Source organism: Strix aluco, chromosome 1, assembly GCF_031877795.1.
Source record: "Strix aluco isolate bStrAlu1 chromosome 1, bStrAlu1.hap1, whole genome shotgun sequence".
Lineage (NCBI taxonomy): Eukaryota > Metazoa > Chordata > Aves > Strigiformes > Strigidae > Strix > Strix aluco.
In genome coordinates, this window is record NC_133931.1 from 149,128,958 (window position 1) to 149,145,467 (window position 16,510).

The following is a 16,510-nucleotide window of genomic DNA, read 5'->3' on the forward strand; positions in this document are numbered from 1 at the left end:
CCTGTCATGCACTTTCAAAATTGCCTAGTTAATCTATTCATATACTAGACATGATCCTATTCTCCATTCTTTACACATTCAATTCATATTTTATACCTTTAAATTCTGTAACTTGGACACTCGCTGCATATCCTTATAACATAGTATCATTCTATTTTGTGTAGACAACATATATTAATCATTTGATGGACTACAGACTTCTTACTCCCTAGTCTATTATCCAGTAGCTTATTAGTCACACCTCCAAGATCCCTTGCTGTTAGTTGCACACTTACAATAATTAGACTTCGTATTTTGTAGGTCTGCATACTATGCTCTAACCCATAAGACTGTTGGTTTGGGGGAGGGAGGAAAAAGGGGCTAAGGGTCTGTTTTTGTTGATGGGTCTGGAAGCCTTAAAAATTCCTTCCAGCACCAGAGAAGGAAAAGCACTCTACCTTCCCAAGAAATTCTCAGCCTGTTGCAACTCAGGTATATGGGAAGAAGCTCCTCCTTTTCTTCAATGCCTTAAAACAGGCAGAAGCTCAGCAAAAGGAAGTGACCTAACCACCTGTTTTACAAAAGCATTTCTCTGCTCAGAAGAGAAAAAGACAAGATATACTTAAGAGATCTATCTTCAAATACCCAAGAGTGTATGACATCTCTGTCAGCGTTCTCTGGGATTTTATGTAGACACTTTATTTGGATGCAAAACACTCCCAAGGACAGCCTGACGGTCCACGGTGAGTTTCTACAAAACTCCACAAGTAAAGAGACACCAGAGAGGTTCACAGCCCTTGCAACACACATGCTAGTTAGTAGAGAGGATCTAGCAGCTCTGGCAGGATCCCTGGGAATGTTTCCAGAAATCTCAGCAAAACACCTCACCTACTTCAGGCCAAAACAAATCAGATACTTCTCTTTGCTACCTCAGGCAGACTCCTTACCACACTTCTTTATGGCCACAGTTCCAGACTTAAGGTTAAATGCATGCTTTCTATATTCAATCTGTCCTTCTCACCTGAGGAATGAGTTAGTGAATGACAAAGGAAACTGCAGGGGGAGGAAGGAGAAATTACAGAAAAGACCTTGTGTCCATGGAGATGGACTAGGATGAAAAATTCAAACCTTGCCAGAGAATGTTTCAGCAGACAGCTGATCTTGGATTTTCTAAACTAGAGAATGCTTTTAATCTTAATCAATACCCTGAGATATTCAGCTCCCCTTGAATGGTTTCATATTTAATGGCTGGGGGAAGAAAAAAAAAAAAGCAAGCTTTTGCTAGTTATTCTGAGAATCCCTTCTTGCTGCTTAAGCTCTGAAGAAGAGAACACTTCTCCATTCCAAACCAAGATAAACTTCAGGTTCTTTTTCCTGTGGATGAGGAAAATTTACAAACAAAGTACTTAAACACTGGAGGAAAAGAAAATTCCTCTGACAGTGTCTTAAGAGTGTTTCATGGAGCTACTCCACAAGTCTTTAGGTGAGAAGTTAAAGCTTTTAGGTAAAAGCTGTCTGCCATAATAAATACTCAAGTTAAAGAGCATGATTCAGACAAACTGTATCAATGAGCACTACTTTTCCCCACAAATCAGAGTGACTGGGCTATACATTTCCTGCAAAATGATCAGTATCAATCTAGCACTGGTCATTTTGCCACTGAAGGGAGATGTCTGGGGACCAGAGTCTATTGCAGGAGACATGACAGATTCTCTTTTTTGCCTGTTGCATTAGAGCTCCCTGTGGATACTCCAACATGTGTAGGTGGTAGTGCATGACATTTGCTACCAGTATAAGGTTTTTACAAAAACACAACTAGTAAGTGCTAGGTTCCCCCACTGTGAGCTCTTTTCTTGAGCATTTGCTAATCTACCTGCTATATTAACCATATCCTACTAATAGTCACCTACTAAGACTTACCATTTATTATCAAAGATGATAGTAAATGGTAAGTCAATGGGAGCAGGGTATTGCGACCTTGAGGTAGAACCATAGGAAGAAAAAAAGCAGACAGTGGCTGCCAAGGTTGTCTTCCCCGCCCCCCCCCCCCCCGAGTTGCTTCCAGTCATCCATAACCAAAACTTAGAGCAGCAAAAGGAAGGAGCTTGCAAGTTCAAGTAAATCTTGGACAGCAATTGGCTGCCATCTAGCCAAGCAGGAAGCACACTGCTGTATTTTAAACCACAGAATGCAGCATTGAGAACACAGCTTTAAAAAACACCATGTGGGAAAGTATTTTTATGCAATTTTACTATAAAAATGACCTCAAAATCTGCAAGGAAAGTCATTAGGTTTAGTGATTAAACATTGCTTATACACAGATGTTATTCTATGGGCTCTTCCGACTAGCAGTTTTTCTTACAGATTTCAGAAGGATCACTTTGGTGAAGTTAATAGCTATAGCACTGAGCTGGAAAGCATATTTTGATTATCACCAATTAAGGCACATTTGTGAATTTTAAGCATTCAAAAGAGCACCTAAAAGGTTGCGGCTAGTCATTAAGTCAACATCAGCAATCACAGGAAAATTCTATTAGTTTACCATGATACAGCATACTACTGATAAAACCTGGGTTTTGTACTTGAGTGAAATCAGTCTTCAGAAGATAAATGTTCCAGTGCAACATGGTGCTCGAGAACATAACTCTGAATCCTTTTTAATTTCTTTTCTATTTTTAAATTATTCTGTTCCACCTGGGAATATATAAACACACATACAGCCAGAGTAGTCCAATATCCCATGTAGTACTTATCCAAATTTCAATTGCTTCCTCCCTTTCCGAGCACTGCTTATACTTCCTTTCACCCACCTCTGAGCCACCTAGCTTGTAGCGTCCAAGCATAAAATAAAGTTTTATTTCTGTCTTTTAAACAACAGTGTGCAGTACACACTGGAACGACCTTCAGTTTTAATCAAAGTAGATACTACTTCCCTATCCTACAGTCAATTCATCTCCTGTTTTCTGAAAAGCAAGTGAACTGTCACTATCAAGGCTATCTAATCTTGCCATTCCTGAGCCTTGAATAAAGTGTACCTCTATGACTTGTGACAAAGCATTCCAAATCCACCCTCGACTTCTCCGCATGTCCCAAAACTGACTGTCAACTGGTTTGACATCATTAAATTCAGAGCACTGAAGTGATTCAACATACACTACCATGATTCTGAGTAGCCAATTTATGACATACGGTAGAATTGCATTTATACAGCAACTTTTCCACAAATTCATGTGTTTTATGTCTGCCAGCCTAAACCTACCAGTAAAACTGCAATTGGATAACTGGGATCTTTGTCAGAAAAAAATGTAAGCAGTCATCCCAGAACACAGTAGATATCACCAGAAGAACATGCTAAGCAGTATGTGCAAGAACACAGGACCATTTTTCCTGGACCAGAGACAAATACATGAATCATAATAAAAATTAAATGTAATTAATCAATTACAGGTATACATCTAGTACCTATAATACAAAGCTAGTTAAAAGTATATGCTACTTAAAAGTATAGGCAGATATAGTTCAGTTTAGCTTGTTGGATGAAATATTGCTAGCCATGATGTTATTTGCCATGTTTTAAAAGCATATTGTCAGAAATCAGAATTGCAACCATAAAGCAGGTAAGCAGCTGCTTAAAAGCAGCTGTGTAACACACAAAGTTTCTAAAGCATTCAAAACCTGCAAGCCAAGCATTAGAGATGGAAATAACAGTAAGAACGTAGCAAAAGCTGCTAGAGATCAGGTCTTTCTTAAATAACTGATGAGAGCTATAGTGTTTACTATTCCCATTTGTTGTAAAATCAAAATGTTTCCTGTATTTCTTAGTGTAGTATGCATCACTTTGGGTGTTACACAAGGAGTTGAAGATTATAGCAAGTCCCTCGATAAACACGTATAATAATGTAAACTGAATGGTACACTTAAAATATGAGCCATTTCTATGGTTACTTTCTCCTGGAGGGCATTTACGTAAGTACTTTCTGTACTTAATATTTGAAACTTGGCTGGCCACCTAATATTACACTGTCATCTATTACCACTGAGAACATTCAAAAATATCTTCTACTTAATCTAATAAAAATAGCATTTAAGTGTGGGTTAACAAAATATCCTATGTATCTTGGAAGCAGTAATTTGCATTATAAACAGAGTTGCAGAAGGTAAGTGCACCTTGTCGCATTCAGGGTTTGCCATGCAGTCACCCAGAAACCCACGCTGAAAGCAAGACCACTACACAAGCAGCCATGCAATAGGATCCCCAATCCGAGAAAAGATTTACTGAAGTATGTTTTCTTTAAAGCTTCATTTTCAAACTGTCAACTCTAAATTGAATCTACTGCAGTATTTGTGGTTTGTGAAAGTAAAAGCCTTGTAGCTTTCAAAAAATGTAGGTAACTATGATACACTATGCTGGCTTATATATGTATATAAAACTGAACAGTTGAATTCTGGTTTATGTACAAAATTAAGTGACAGTTTTGAAGGCATATAAATACTGGAGACTGAATTCCCTTCAAATCTGACTTCTCTCAAGCTCCTTTGGGAACCTACCATCTACCTAAAATTTAATGAAATATTTTAGTAACTGTAAAAAGTAATCTTAGCTCCTCTGCAATTGCTTAAGAAAATGAGTGCTGCAGCAGTCTCTGAATGTAGCTATAATATACACCACATTATCCCTAATTTATAAATTGCCATTTATTAAATGATTGAAAATTGTTGTCTTTACACATGCTCAATTACTACTAAACTACAGGCTGAAAGAAAAATTTAATGTTTGCATCATTTATATTTTTCAGATTTGGGAGGGGGAAAAAAAATAATCAGAAATAATGAATGAGGTTCACTCTTGACATAACCTGCATGGACAAACAGTGTAATTTTAGAAGAACATTTGCTCTATGATTCCCATAGCAACCTTAATTCTCCCTGCCTAGGCATCTGGAATTCAGGATGACTCAACCTTCGCACGCATACAAAATCAAATGCACAGAACAAGGTGTAGTTTAGGAAGGTGTAACATATGCACTCTCAGCAACCTCAAAGATACCACAAAGGCAAGGTAAAGATTCAGAGAACACAAGAGCATTCAATTCAAGTTTATGTGATTTAATAATTATGGGTGTGTAGTACTAGAATAATTTACATTTCCTCATCCCAAAAGTAAGACAGTTAATGCTATTTACTGAATAATTTTTATAAGCACATGCACATTTACTACTTAGGAAGGTACTAGACTGACACTCCCAGAGATTTAAGCATCCTATTTATCCCCTGAGGATACATGCTTTTATTGGTCTTTGCAGTACTAACTTCAGGTAGAATAAACAGACATAAGAGATGAGACTTCTACAGACAAGTCAAATAGCCCCCAAAGAAACTACCACAGAAGATACCAAATAATTTCATCTGTTCTATATGCTCTAAATTCGCTTTTTGTCTGTAAGGATATGGATAACAGCCAATCACTGTAACATTGCTGAACAGCCAGAAGAACATTTCTGCATGCTTGCACTGGTATTTTCATACTGTATGAGGCACACACATTTCTAGAACTGGGGCCAATATCAATTCAGAAGGAAGTGCAATAATAACATCTGCAGCTGCACTCTTTAGCCCTCACATTAGGTTTGAAACTGGTTTATACTATTACAGGTTTAATGCCCCTAAACAAACTATAATGGCTCCTGTTAAAACACAGCTGGGAGCAACCCTTTCAAGATCAACCAGCTCAGCTGCAACTAAGCTGTTAAACATACCCGAAACAGCAATTTGTATTTCAACACTTCTCAATTCAAAAAGTGTTTCTAAGCACGGTTAAATAGTAGTAGCTGTAGTATAACTTGCACGAGCATGTTCTATGCCAAATAAGTATCAACAACTGAATTAAGATTTAAGGCCTTATCCTACTTTCTACTGACTTCAGTGGACGCAGAACTGACCCCAAGGTTTTCTGCTATGTTTTCTTCATACCACTAGCCAAGAAGAAATCGTTGCTTTCTGAGAAACAGCTATGGTTTTGGTTTGCATTTTTTGCAGTTTTTCATTTGGACATTGTTTTAGACTGGAGACATTAGTCCCTGTTTTCCACACCCTGCTAATTAAAATGAAATTTGTGACAATGGGTTTCCAGACAAATGAAAGTGTAATACATACAATACATATAAAGTATGGATGGAGTGGTATTAAGGTGTAACTTATTAAGTAACATATCTCATTATCTGACCAGCATCCATCTATAGTTACAGACTACCTATTCCATATATATGATACAATTGATTAAAGATGATCAAAAGGATGACCCTTTAACCTTTAATTTACTATGTATAGTGGGGGGTGGAAGATATTTTAAACACAAGCCCATGAAAAGCTGGAGATCTGTAACTAACAGAGGTTCCTCCTCTGTGTTTTTTCACTTCTCTTTCCAAATTTGCCACTCACTGTACCACCATATTATTTGTCCAAATGAACACAGGATACTTAGATTTCAAAAGTGAAACACTCTAAACACTTTCTGCAGTACCTATAAACTACCAAGATGAAACTCCTTGATCAGTCCAATGCAGAAATTTATAGAGTGTATTTACTATAGCAGTTTTGAAGTGCAGGAAGACTCTAGTTAGAAGAATCAACCACAAACTGCCACAAAGAAAACACCACAAAGCTACTTTTTATACTAAAACATGTCTAGAAGGAAAAACAGACATAATTTTAGGTAACTAGTTTTAAATCTGACTAGCAAAGACACAGCAGCACAGACTTCAGCAGTGCTATCACAGCTCCAGTCCACGGTTATCAGGCCTCTCACTGATAAAGCACCGACATTACTAGGCCAGAAAGACTGAAGTTAGCATAGTTTAGCAGTCCAGCCTACATCCACACCTTTTAGTTAGGTGAACATGATGAGACCGTTTTCAACCTCTAAAAGCAAGTATTTGATTTATTAGCCATGCAATTCTGAAGGTCATCTTTGTCACAAAGCTTGCTCTCATCTTCCCACACTCCAAAATCAATGAGAACCATCAGTGAAAGCAATAGAAAGGAATAGATCTAATATAAAGCACTTTTCCCTATTTACATATACGTTTATCAAACTAATCAAAAATATACACATACTTCACTAAACGCTTCCATTAGCAGGATTTTTTTAAATGTTCTTTGTGCATACTTCACACTGTTTATGCATGACCTGTTCAAGGATCTGAAACAATTTTTTTACGTGCAACCATATCACACAACTGTTGCACGTAACCTCAATGCTATGCAAAACATCCAGAGCTACAGCATTCTTTTTGTTAGAACTGGCATTAGATTGATCTTATCCATCGACCTTTTTATGAACATCCAGTGAAACAAAAGGAGGATCAAAAAATTGAAATAGAATGCAAAACTTGACTTTTTCAAAGCTGAAAAGTAAAATTTGGCATGGAACAAAAATCATCAGTTTTTCCCCTACTACCAGCTTAAACACTGATTACAAAGTTTTACCATCAACACACTCACAGCTTAATGTATGTCTTTGTGTGTTCACGTGTGAAAGTCCTAGAAGTCTGAATGCTTCCCCAAGTGGTTCAATACTGCATCTGCTTTTTCACCTACAACACTGCCTGTGCAGTGCTATTATTCTGTAACAGAACAGTTCTCCACAGACAACAGCATTCTTTTTCCCTAACAGTAGCTAGTCACAGTTCCTAATTTTACTATCCAAATATTACAGTGACCTGAAGATGTTCACTTCTCGCTTGAAAATCCCCAGAGTGTTTTAGAATCATCTCTTTCTCCTAGTAGCCACATACATGGATGACTGCAGCCCCACCAAACTGCAAATAAACCTTAACTGGATGGCTGCAGCCCCACCAAATTGCAAATAAACCTTAATCCATGAAGCCCTAGGTGCAAGTCCTAGATTTTCCATATATTGTAAGGGAGGAGGCAAAGAACTATCAGCTAGTCGCATAATTCCTGCAGGAATCAAATGGTAACCATGTTTATATATGGCAAAGAACATGCAAGAAGCAGTAGGACTGTCATCTTACCAAAAAGCAGTCCTTTTCAAATTCTGGAATTGCCCACTGGCACATCAAATAGATGTCACACTGGTGAAGGCCCCATGAAATTTGGATCTCACTGTACCAGATGTTCAGAAACACATGCTGATGACTAGTCACTGTAGAGTATCAGAAGTCGCAACAAACACCAGATTTCAAAGGGATCAGAAATTCCTCTATTCACTTTTTTAAATTATGGAAAAAAAAAAAATCTTTCTCTAGACTTCTTTCTATTAACTTCATTTAATTTCCCTAAACTTCTGCAAATAATTAATATAAGTTACTACATACTGCAATTCTTGGTTCTTTAACAACAGTGGGTAACACTGGCAGAGGTCATACAATAGTCAGGCACTCTCAGCCAAAATAAACACCATTCCAAGATGAAGTGTGCCACTATTATTTAGTTCAGTGACAGCTAAAATTTAGTATGAAGTGTGACGTGGTCACTGGGCTTTATGTTCCCATTAATTTTAACCGCCTTGCAGTAAAGAATTCTGCAAGCATAGCTCTTATCACAAATTGCTAAGAGGATAATAATATGCATAGTTTAAAAAACAGAATTCAATTTCAAGACCACACACACTTAGGTTACCATAAAAATCACTTACTAAAAAAAATCAGCTGAAAGCACCCCTTTAATGATAAGTTATGGCCCAAATAAAGAAGTAGGATCTCAAATAATTCTGCATAAAAAGCAACACATAACAAATCAGCCCTCCCAAATTAATGCATGGTGAATTTTAGTTTTGATATAGCATTCCATAAATCAGTATGAACCGGACTATTAACATCACGTTAATATAAACAAAACTCTGATTTAAGAGAACAATATTGAACAAAAAAAATTACAGTATGATGGAAAGTAATGCTCCTGAGCTCCTTTTCAGTTCAATGCTATACAAAATCAGCTTGAGTATTAAAAGTCAAGGTTTTTCGGCAGTCAAAAGCTCCATATCCATGCTCAATTTTAATTTACCAAGACTTTAAAAAAAGGGTAGAGGTCTAATTTCACAATAAACATCTGATACATGTGTCATTTTGGAGCCCTACACAGTTGCTTTTACTACCGTTATAGAATTTTGCATGTCACTGTGGTGCTCAATAGACATCTTTGCTATAATCTGTTTTAAACTAAAATTCTCTATGCTGTCTAAAAAAAATAAATAAATCAGCCATAACAAACAACAGAAGGAAACAATGTGTTGTTTATTCTTACTGTGAAAGGAAAACAGGGGGAAAAGAACAATCAAGTATTACCAAATATCATCACATTATGTTAAATATAGGAGTATATTTTGTCTTACTTGCAACATGGAGACACTTCACTGTTTCCAAATAACATGGCCAAATCAAGAAAGACTGGTCCAGAATTGAGTAGCCATTTCAAGTTCAGCACTTCCCAAGGACATTGTCCAAGCTAGTGAAGACCATATGTCCTGAGTAAAGGACGTCCCTTTTGCAGCACTCCTGTTTTTCCCAGATCTCATATATAATATTGTAGTATTACCATAACATTGTTTTAGAAGTTAAAATACATGCTTCGTCTCATTTTCCAGAAGCATATCAACTCCTTCTGTTGATTCAACTTCTGTATTTTACAAGATGTAAAATTAGTTAATGTAGTCCTATTTATAGTACAATAAAAAAAGCTTATTTGCATGTCAAAGCTTCAATAACTTCATTCTATAAGAGGAACACTAACACAGATCTCCAAAATCATCCCAATCATACCAAACAACTTCCAAATAAAAAGCAAATATTTGGGTGTTGAGGAGGGGATTAACTCTCTTATTGTACTTTTAGTTCTTATTTCTCCTCATTTCAGATTAGAAAAAAGGACTAGAACAGATTTAAGTGCACTTTTGTGAAGGCCTTTGGACCCTTCTCTTTATTCATAAATTTAACAAGCAGGGTAGATCTCATACAGGGAACAAGAATATTCCCTAAAAAACAGGCAGCATATACCCAAGTATATAGTATTCGCTCTGGAAAAGGACAGAGAAGGAAATGCACAGAACATGCCACTGAAATGAAATCTGTCTACTTCCTTAATCTGGAAAAACATACGTCCTTTCACAAGACGGAAACAATATCAGTCAAGCAGCCACTTTTTATATGAGACTGGGAAGGAGGGCAAAAGGCCTGATTTTTCCACTGATATGCTCTTCTTTAAGCAGCAGCACACCAAAAAAGAAAGAAAATCCAACTTGTAAAAAGGTAACATTCACACGCCTCCTTGCGGAACCTTCTTATGCATCGTTTATCTTAGTACCATTTTCTCACCCTGAAAAACACTCATTTCTTTTATCCTTCAATCATTACCTTATGGTCAACGTTTAAGATTTTTTTTTTTTATTGCAGCCTTCGAAGTTGTTCTCACAGGATTTGGTGCTGCAGCTGAGATATCACTCACATCAAACATAGAAAAATAATTATCTTCCGTGATTACAGATTAAAGACCTATAATATTTACCTTTTTGAAATGACATCACATTGCAATACACTGCAAACAAATAGTCAGCAACCCCCAGGCCTCTTCTGCAGGGATGATACATAGCCACTTATTCTCTGTTTTACTATAGGCTGGTATTTATTTCTTCCTTCCCAAGTGTAGTTCTTTGCATCTGTTGACTTTTTCCCTTCCCATCTTATTATGACCAGCACATACACTAATTCTCTCTTTTAAATTCCTTTCAGCTCTACTCAGTCTCATTTGACAAAGCTGCAACAGCTCCTACTGTTCATTTTATTAATAGGTTTAAGGTGCATTCTGAATTCAACGTATAAGAGCAAATATTTAGTAAGGTAGAAACAACTTGGGGGATATGATTGGTAGGCAAAGACAAGATATCCTCATGAAAAACAAACGTGTGTTTTCTACAATGTAAAGAAAATGTGTGTGACATTCAAATAGTGCACTCTTCAGAACAAGGAATGACTACTGTTAATACAAGAGAGGATACAAGGGAAGTTTTCACTTTTAACGTTACTAGAATGAAAACAAGCTTTCTTCATCAGGATGTGTAACTTGAATCTTCATTGTGAGCACACAGTAAGAATTTATTCAAAATCTTAATATGAAAGGTCTCCATTTCTAAAAAATTTAGGGAGAATAAACTTAAAAGCAGACTCTTAAGATTGCAGCTTGAGGGACTGGGGTAGATATTTTAAAACCATGTGATGAAATAGTGCTTTAAAGCAACTAGACTGCCAACAGTTTGTTTGGTAGGAGGGGGACCTACGAGGCACTATTAGAGAATAGCAAGGAATTTAGACAAAGCAAAAATAACAAGGGATGAAAGAGAGCGAGTTCTGTGAAAGTCTGCCATACTATTTAAGCTTAAAACTCTGTGCTGTTTTTGTTGTCTGAAAGACAGACTTAGATTGGTATATGGGTTATACTTCTTAAACCCTGGTAAACACGCTTTGAAAGAAACATTCTTTCTTGTTAGCTTTTCACATGTCTAATATGGACAAAGCTTTCTTCCATCACAAGGCCAGCAACAGAATCTTGACAACAAAGTGAAGACGACAGCCATATAGAAACAAACTGCTGACTGTGGGGAGCTGTGCCATCTTTCACATTCATTCATCAGAGTTACTCAAGTTTTGTTTTTTTCTAGTTATATTTAAGTGTTTCAGGGCCCTCCTTCCAATCTTAAAGGTGCTGCTGCATGCATCTTAAAAGAGATGCTCCTCCAGCACTGCAGCACCACTGCGAAGTCTGGGAGCTGTGGCCAACCTACTTTCTCTTTTAAGCATGCACACCCACTAATTTTAAAATCAGCATTAAAAAGCCTATCTACACCAGACTTTAAGCTGAACTAGAACTAAAGACTGACTTTTGCTCAGCAAGGGGATCAAAACAAGGCAGTCAAACATAAAGTAGGAAACAAAGAGAACTGTTAACTTGTCAGAGTTGATTGCTTCTTGTAAAGCAAAATAAATACTTAGAAGTTATAGCAAAACAGCAGATTTTTATCTCTTACCTCTCTGACTTCATGGAGTTGACCAGAACGCTGGCTCTTCGCTCTTCGAGCAGCTGCAGGCGATTTGTGATGGGTGATGGTTACAACAGTTGGCCCACTTTGATTCATATGTTTCTGGCCACTAGGAGATGCAGAATTAACTGTCCCAGGCGGCAGCAGAGATGAGCTTCTACTTCGTGAGGATGAAATGCTCTAGAACAAGCAATAGGATGTTGATATTAGGACCTTTACAAAAGTAAGTAATTTACAATTCAGGCTATAGATTTGTGCTGTTCTACTTTCCTCACAAACCTAAATCTGGAGGTGTAACTGTGCTCAGGATTGAATTATTCCTTCTGGACTATCTGCAGTGCTCAACAGGGATCTTCTTGGAAACATTGTTGCTATCACCTTTGTTTCCTGGATTGTCTGAAATTGGCCTTCACAAAAAACTTCACAAAATCTTACATATTAACATGCTGCTAAATTCTTACAACCATACTTGTTAGGAAAGATTAGGTAGGATTTTGCAGACAGAGTAATAACAATGCCAACACAAGTATTTTTTATGAAGCCATTGACCTATAATTCACCAAACTGCTGTGAACAGCAAGGAAGGAAAAAAAAAAATCTTAATGCTTTCACCTGATGAACTTCTGAAACAGTGTAGTGCTGTTTTCAACAGAGAAGCTGCAATTTTGGCAAGGCCAATCCACACACCAATTAAACGTTAACATTTAAAACAAAACATGGCTTAAAGAGTCAACATGTTTTGGAGTAAGCTTGGGATAAACCCTAAATACAAAAAAGGCCAGAAATAAATCTCCAACAGTATCTGCAGTGTGAATACTCTTAACATACAACCTACAAAATCAGTCTGAACATTCATGAACTCTGTCCTTATCTAACCATTTGTCAGTGTTGCCATCTTCGTTTGTTTTCTGCAGCCCTCAAACCCAAGTTTTCCTGGATGTCTTTAGGACAGAAATTCTCAACCAAGCTCAGACGTGCACCGGAGCACCATGGGACATCATATATAAAAGTACAATATAAGAAGAGCTTTTCCCTTCTACATGAACTGTTGATTGCATCTGTAAGGTTAAAACTGGAACAGAATAACTCTTACCTCATGAAACACAAACCACTTCAGAGTAACATTTAGTAGCACTTTAAGAAAGTGAGGCAAATATACAGCCCTATGGGTGAAATACCATTTCACCTCTCCTACAAACCCTGCACAAGTAATGATGGCAGCCGTCAAGATTGCTAAAACCATCAATGGGGGGTACTACTCTTGAGTCTGCTGGCAAGTGCACAAAAATATTACTTGGGTACAGTCTCTTTTCTTATGCCTTACAGGTCAAACTTTGCAGTTCTGAGGTATTTCACTAAAGGACTTTAAATCCAAGGTGTACAGTTTTCAGCTAGCACTGGAATTAAAATCAGGCATCACGTTACCACTAGACTGACTATAAATGACAAGGCAGACTACCTGGCACTGCCAAGAAGGCAGAGTGAAGTAGGTTACGTGATCCCTCTCTGCAACCCCCACACAAAACTAACTTGATTTTTTGAGACATTTGAAGGTTTAAAAAATGGGTTATCTCATTTCCACCCTGCAAAGAGCTGCTAAACTCATAGAAATAAGCTTTATTCAATTGGTCTGGACTTACACTTACAAACACTGCCAAGAATGATGGTCTGACTCTGTTTTTGCAACGAATATATTCTTTACTACCATGACTAATAAGATTATAATAATAAGCATCTGTAGAATCAGACATTCAAAAACTATCCATCCCAGATGGTAATTCACAACTGCAATAAAACTGGATTTGACTCTAAGGCAAATAAAAAGCACAGGGGGTGGAATTTGCCAGAAGGGCACAGAAGGTTGCCAGGTTTTTAATTCATCTTCCATTTGAAAGAGCATTGCTTAGACATAACTACAATTGAAATAAGAGCCAGAGAAAAAGGTATTTGGGAGAAGGAAGGGGATGAGGGAACTGGGTACGATTGAATTTCCTTTTTTAAATAGAAGTTTCACAGAAAAAGGCTATCCCTAGTATATAATAACAGAATATACTTACTGATGTTTCTTTTTTAAACTGACTAGCATCAGAATACTTCTAAACTAAATTCAGGGTGCAGAGAACAAGACAATTTCTTTTTTTTTTCAGCATAAGAGCAACTTATCTTCTAGTTTAATAAAAGTCATTTTATTTTTAGAATGAAATCTTCCGAGAATCACTGACATTCTAGTATCCTGTGATCACAATATTAAATATACAAGACTACTACCTTGATATAGCTAAACTGATCCTAAAACTCAAATAAACAGCAGTAACATAAAACAGTGAGTTTAGCCATTAGTGTTGCTTGAAAGAAAACAACATTCTGTGAGAAGCAAAGTTTTACTATGTTTTGATTGGGGGAGGGGGAAATTATAGATCTTCAAACAACAAAATAACACGAAACGAATATGGAAAAAATCCATGCACTATTTCAGTTTAAATACAGAATCAGGAAGGAATTCTAGGAGAGAGCTTTCAGAAGAAACAGTTGCCCGAATAATCTGATTTAACCTGAACACTTTTAGAGATATGTTCATAAATTGAAATGCACGTATATTCTACGTGAATATCTGTATCATTGATATTATTTGGCAATTCAATGCTATTTTTCCTCAAGACAGTGTTTCAAACTGCAGTGAACTACCTGCAGCTGACCCATGGATCACAACAAACACCCTGACTGCAGCCCACACCTCACATTTTCTCTCATCATGTCACTTAACACAACACACTTTTCACCAAACCCCACTTATGCTTGGGAGTCACAAATCTGATAGTGAACTGTTAGTATAAAAGCTGACAGCTAGCTGCAATTTTTTTAACTGGCTTTGTATCACAAATAAGCAATGAACACATTTCCAAGAATCAGATATGGCCATCATTTTAGGAGTCTCTTAATCCAGGTTAGATTTTTTTCCCCTGCAAGATTTGCTTTAGTTCATATCACAACTCAGTGGGGTACATCAACTACACTCCTAAATCAGGACTTGAGGCAGAATAAACAGTCCGTGGGACCACAGTGCATTTAAGATGGCTTTTCATTAAGTTTTGCAAAGGCATGTGGCAGCTCACAGCAACTGTTGGTGCAGAGTCATTTAGGGCACAGAGTTTGGGAATCAGTGGAGCAGGAGAAAAAAAAAAAAAAACAGGAAGAACAGCCTATGTATAGTTTCAGCAGCAGGTGGTGCTCAAGAAGGCTGTCCTGCTACAGGGACACTAGGTACACACAAATCTCTACGCACACAAGTTCACAGCCTGACAAGGGCTAAGCGTATCACACTGCCTGGTGTGCCTGACACTCAGCTGCGTGCCTTGCCCTACAATAGTGCTATGTGATCTCTAAGGAGAGATCAACTGCTGGTGAGCCTCTCCTAGCTCCCTCTCCTTCTTCTCTCAGCACAAGATTAGTTATCAATCCCATGCAACTCACCAAGTCAGCAACATTGGCAATCTTGATTTAGCACACACAGCCATAGTCTGTGCCAAATATCAGAGCCAAATACATTGCTTTGAACAGCTCCTACAGGTCTATAAACAAGTTTTCTTCACCTCTTTGTTTTCTGTCCCTTTATACCCTTCATCCATCTAGTGACCCAACATTTCCGACCAGTGTGCCAGAAAACTCCACCAGCCCACAACACAAATCCTCTAGCATCTAACTTGGGATTATTCTTTAGAGGACATCTGTAACATACAAACCCTAAACTAGCTCAGCACCAGGATCTCTGGCTACCCATGAAGCTATCTCTAGGCAAGGCCCCATGATAAATGCAAAAAATTCCAACTTAAAACTTGCAAAAGCAGTCACACATGCAGTGCAGGTGAATGTCTGCAGGAGGCAGTTTCTACAACCACTCAAAACCTTTTGAAGCGGGGCTCCACTCCTCAATGCCCCAGCGAACCGCAGCAGAGCACTGTGCCTGCTCCATCCAAGGAGACAGGAGCACAGCTAACTCCTTCTGACAGCTGCTTCCTGCCACTGCCAGAAGAGGCCCCTCCAGGAACTACACACTCAGCCCCCTAGGCACTTCTGAATTTTGTAACACATTGTCAACACCTATGTCCCAGCCAAATAACCGGCTCCTCTTTTGCAGAACTTCTTCAGATTAAACACTGGGGATGACAAGCAACTTTTGCACTGATACACAGCTCTGCACAAATAAAAATTTTTGATTTTTTGAAATCACATTTTTAAATCTATGTGATGTTTTCCATGGCTAAAGCCATTCTAATTACATATCATACTACAGCACTCATTAAAGTCACTCTCCCAGGAAATCAAAGCAATGACAGTAACTGATGGATCTTTATTCCTAATCCCCTGCTCTTCCCCTAGAGCTCTGATATGACTGATCCGCCCCTCTAACTATTATCATATCTCATTTTCTTTGGTCCTACTTCTTTCTGGTTTGCAAATAAATAAATAAAAAGATAGTGAAAA

General features: G+C 37.7%; 1 protein-coding gene across 2 annotated transcripts in view; it reads right to left on the minus strand.

Moving 5' to 3' along the window:
* Nucleotides 1-16,510, minus strand: part of OSBPL10 (oxysterol binding protein like 10) — a 120,028-nt gene that overhangs the window by 59,194 nt on the left and 44,324 nt on the right. For both annotated transcript variants that reach the window (XM_074839323.1, XM_074839332.1), the window contains exon 4: nt 12,017-12,208. In XM_074839323.1, coding sequence (XP_074695424.1) covers nt 12,017-12,208 — 192 coding nt within the window. The remainder of the gene's footprint in view (nt 1-12,016; nt 12,209-16,510) is intronic.